Genomic DNA, 2,658 nt, shown 5'->3' with positions numbered 1-2,658 from the left:
GTTTTAAGTCATTTCTAGCCGTTTTCACTAATTTTAAGCCGATTAAAGCTATTTTAAGCCATGTTAAACCGTTTTAATACATTGTGTACCAGTTTTAGCCTTTTCAGGCTGTTCTAGGCAGTTTTAAGCCGTTTTAGACCATTTTAGGACGTTTGAATCCATTTTAAGCCTTTTAAAGTCGTTTTGAAAAATTTGAAGTCATTTAAGATCGTTTGAAGCCATTTTTATCTGTGCAAAGCCAATGTAGGGCATTTTAAGCAATTTTAAGCCATTTCAAGCCATTTTCAGCTGTTGACAGTCATTTTTTTTGGGCTGCAAAATGGAGAGTCGACAATCAGGAAGAAGCGACCAGAGCTGTGTTGGTCCTCACAAGTTCTTACCTCGCGCTTGCACGGGTCAAATGATGGCAAAGACCGCTAGCTAAGCATTTCGTACTTAGGTAACAATTCTGTCATTTTGAGCTATTTTAAGCCGTTTGAAACCGTTTCAAGCCATTTTTTTTGCTATTTTAAACCTATTTAAGCAATGTCATGACATTTTCGAATTTGGAATTTGGATTTTGCAATTTGGAATTTGGAAGTTAAATTTGTAATTTGAGTTTTAAAATTGTAAATTTGAATATCCGAAACCAGGAATTTTAATTTGCTGCTCTTGAACGCACTCTCCTCACGCATCAAGCGAGAAAATAGTGATTATCAATATTTAAAGGGCTCTCCCGGATAGAGCCTCTTCGTTTGTTTGTGCCACGAATTGTTGTAATTTACGATTTGTTACACTTTTCGAATGAGTATCGAGCGGCTGATTTGGTCCTAAATTCAATTCATTCGTTATGATATTGAAATGATAATTATTGTCATCATTTTCACACAACAAGCTTTGTAACTTATGTTACCTTTTATTGTACCTTCACGTTAAACTTATCAAACTAAACTAACCGGGTAGAACTCCACTTGTTCATTTCCCTCATCATTGCTTCCCCGTGACCGGAGCCCGGACGGGGGCTGTCTGTCCACTCACAACTTTGTAGTCCTTTCCGTGTCCCGGAAGTGACGCAGTATGGACCGTATCGCCACTCACGGCTTCGTATCGAGCACCCGTATTGGGACTGGTGGCTACAGGAGCAGCCACATACATTCCGTACGCCGATCCGTAGGCCTGGTTGGCGTTGCTGTTCACATGCGGAGTGTTCACCGGCTTCGTCAGGCCGTTGACTCTCTGAGGTGGGACGGAAGCAGGTCTCAGTAGCTGCTGAGGTGGTGTCGCCTGGGGAATTTGGAAGTTCACGAAGGGCACGGGAGCTGAATTCGGTTGAGGAGCTGCTTGTGGGGCAGCTTGCGGTTGAAGAACCGGATGAACGGATGGCTGGAAAGGACTAGGGAATTGAGGGAAGAATTGGGGAAACTGAGGGAAGCCCGGGAACTGCGGATAGGCTGGGTTAGGATAAACCGGATGGGGGTAGGCAGCGATCGGGTACTGGTATGGCACAGGAGAGAAATTGTTGAACGGAGTTTGTTGCGGCACTGCGTTGGCGTAGGGCTGGTAGCCGTAGAATCCGTCCGGAGCGACGTTGAATGGCGGTGTCAATGGCTGGACTGGTGCGTACTCTTGCTGTTCTACTGGTGGTAGAATGGGGCCAGGAGGGGGAACTGGGACCACATTTTGTGACGCCACGGTGGCCACTATTGCCAAAATCGATGCTATGATCTGAAGAGACAGAAGGAAAATTAATTTGAAACTCTGGTGAATATTGATCTAAGCTTACCCTCATTGTGTTCTGTGTAAATCCACACTGTTATCGGTGGAAGGCTCGAATGGAATGTGATTGATTTCACCCAGCCCGTCACAACTTTTATAGATATTAAAACAAAAACTTGACTCGGTTTGCTTCGGTCAGTGATTATCGGGTCAATTTTCGGAGACAATCGTGTCGTTTTTCCCAGCATATTATATTTCGAAGTGAAGCGCAAGGTCACTGATACGTCTTTATTTTTTCGTCGATTTAAAATACCTTTCGTATTGGTGTTGGTAGGAAAACTTTGCTCTGGTGATGACTGATTCGACATGCTGTTGCTGAAGAGTTTGGGTATAAACTTAATTCAATTATTCTGCTGTATTGTTTTGGTTCCAAATTCCAAGTATCTGAGATCAGTTAAGCGTAACCAACTGTTGCCGTCTCCAATCATGTTCGTCTGTGGCGTCATTCTCTTAGTATATATTTTTCGTGGTAAGCTATGTGAACCGGGTATTTCGTGCTAGCGATTAACCACAAACATTCACACCTTTTGATGAGTAAAAAGAAAAGTTGATAATTGTTTGCGACCAAACATAAAAATAATTAATTTATTTTACAATCAATCATCCGAGAAACTAATGTAACTAAGAAATAAGCCATTTGAGATATTCGTGAATAGTAAGTTGATCTTGAGTACATTGAAGATTATCATCGATAGTATTTAAATCCGATTATAATTGTTGACAAGGAATACGATACAATAAAATAGGGCAATTTAATATCCCTGTCTTGAGCTATGAACACTCAGACGCTCAGACGGTTTGAGCGTCAGCCCCCAGGTTGGTGATCATGTTGGTGCTATGTTTGACCGTGTGTGATGTTGCTTGACGATCTAATTTAGCAGTTTATGAAACAAATTTGATCGT

General features: G+C 41.9%; 1 protein-coding gene across 1 annotated transcript; it reads right to left on the bottom strand.

Annotated features, from left to right (window-relative positions):
* Positions 1-876: 876 nt before the first annotated feature.
* Positions 877-1,851, bottom strand: LOC5573902 (predicted GPI-anchored protein 58). The gene is made up of 2 exons (XM_001654888.2): positions 1,763-1,851; positions 877-1,704 (listed from the first exon to the last, which is right to left on the bottom strand). Exons 1-2 carry the CDS (start codon positions 1,766-1,768, stop codon positions 967-969), a joined length of 744 nt encoding a protein of 247 aa, XP_001654938.2. The 5' UTR covers positions 1,769-1,851; the 3' UTR covers positions 877-966.
* Between the last annotated feature and the right edge of the window lie 807 nt (positions 1,852-2,658).

This window comes from Aedes aegypti, chromosome 2, assembly GCF_002204515.2.
Source record: "Aedes aegypti strain LVP_AGWG chromosome 2, AaegL5.0 Primary Assembly, whole genome shotgun sequence".
NCBI lineage: Eukaryota > Metazoa > Arthropoda > Insecta > Diptera > Culicidae > Aedes > Aedes aegypti.
Note: the sequence above shows the minus strand (reverse complement) of the source record. Positions and strands in the feature narration are given on the sequence as shown.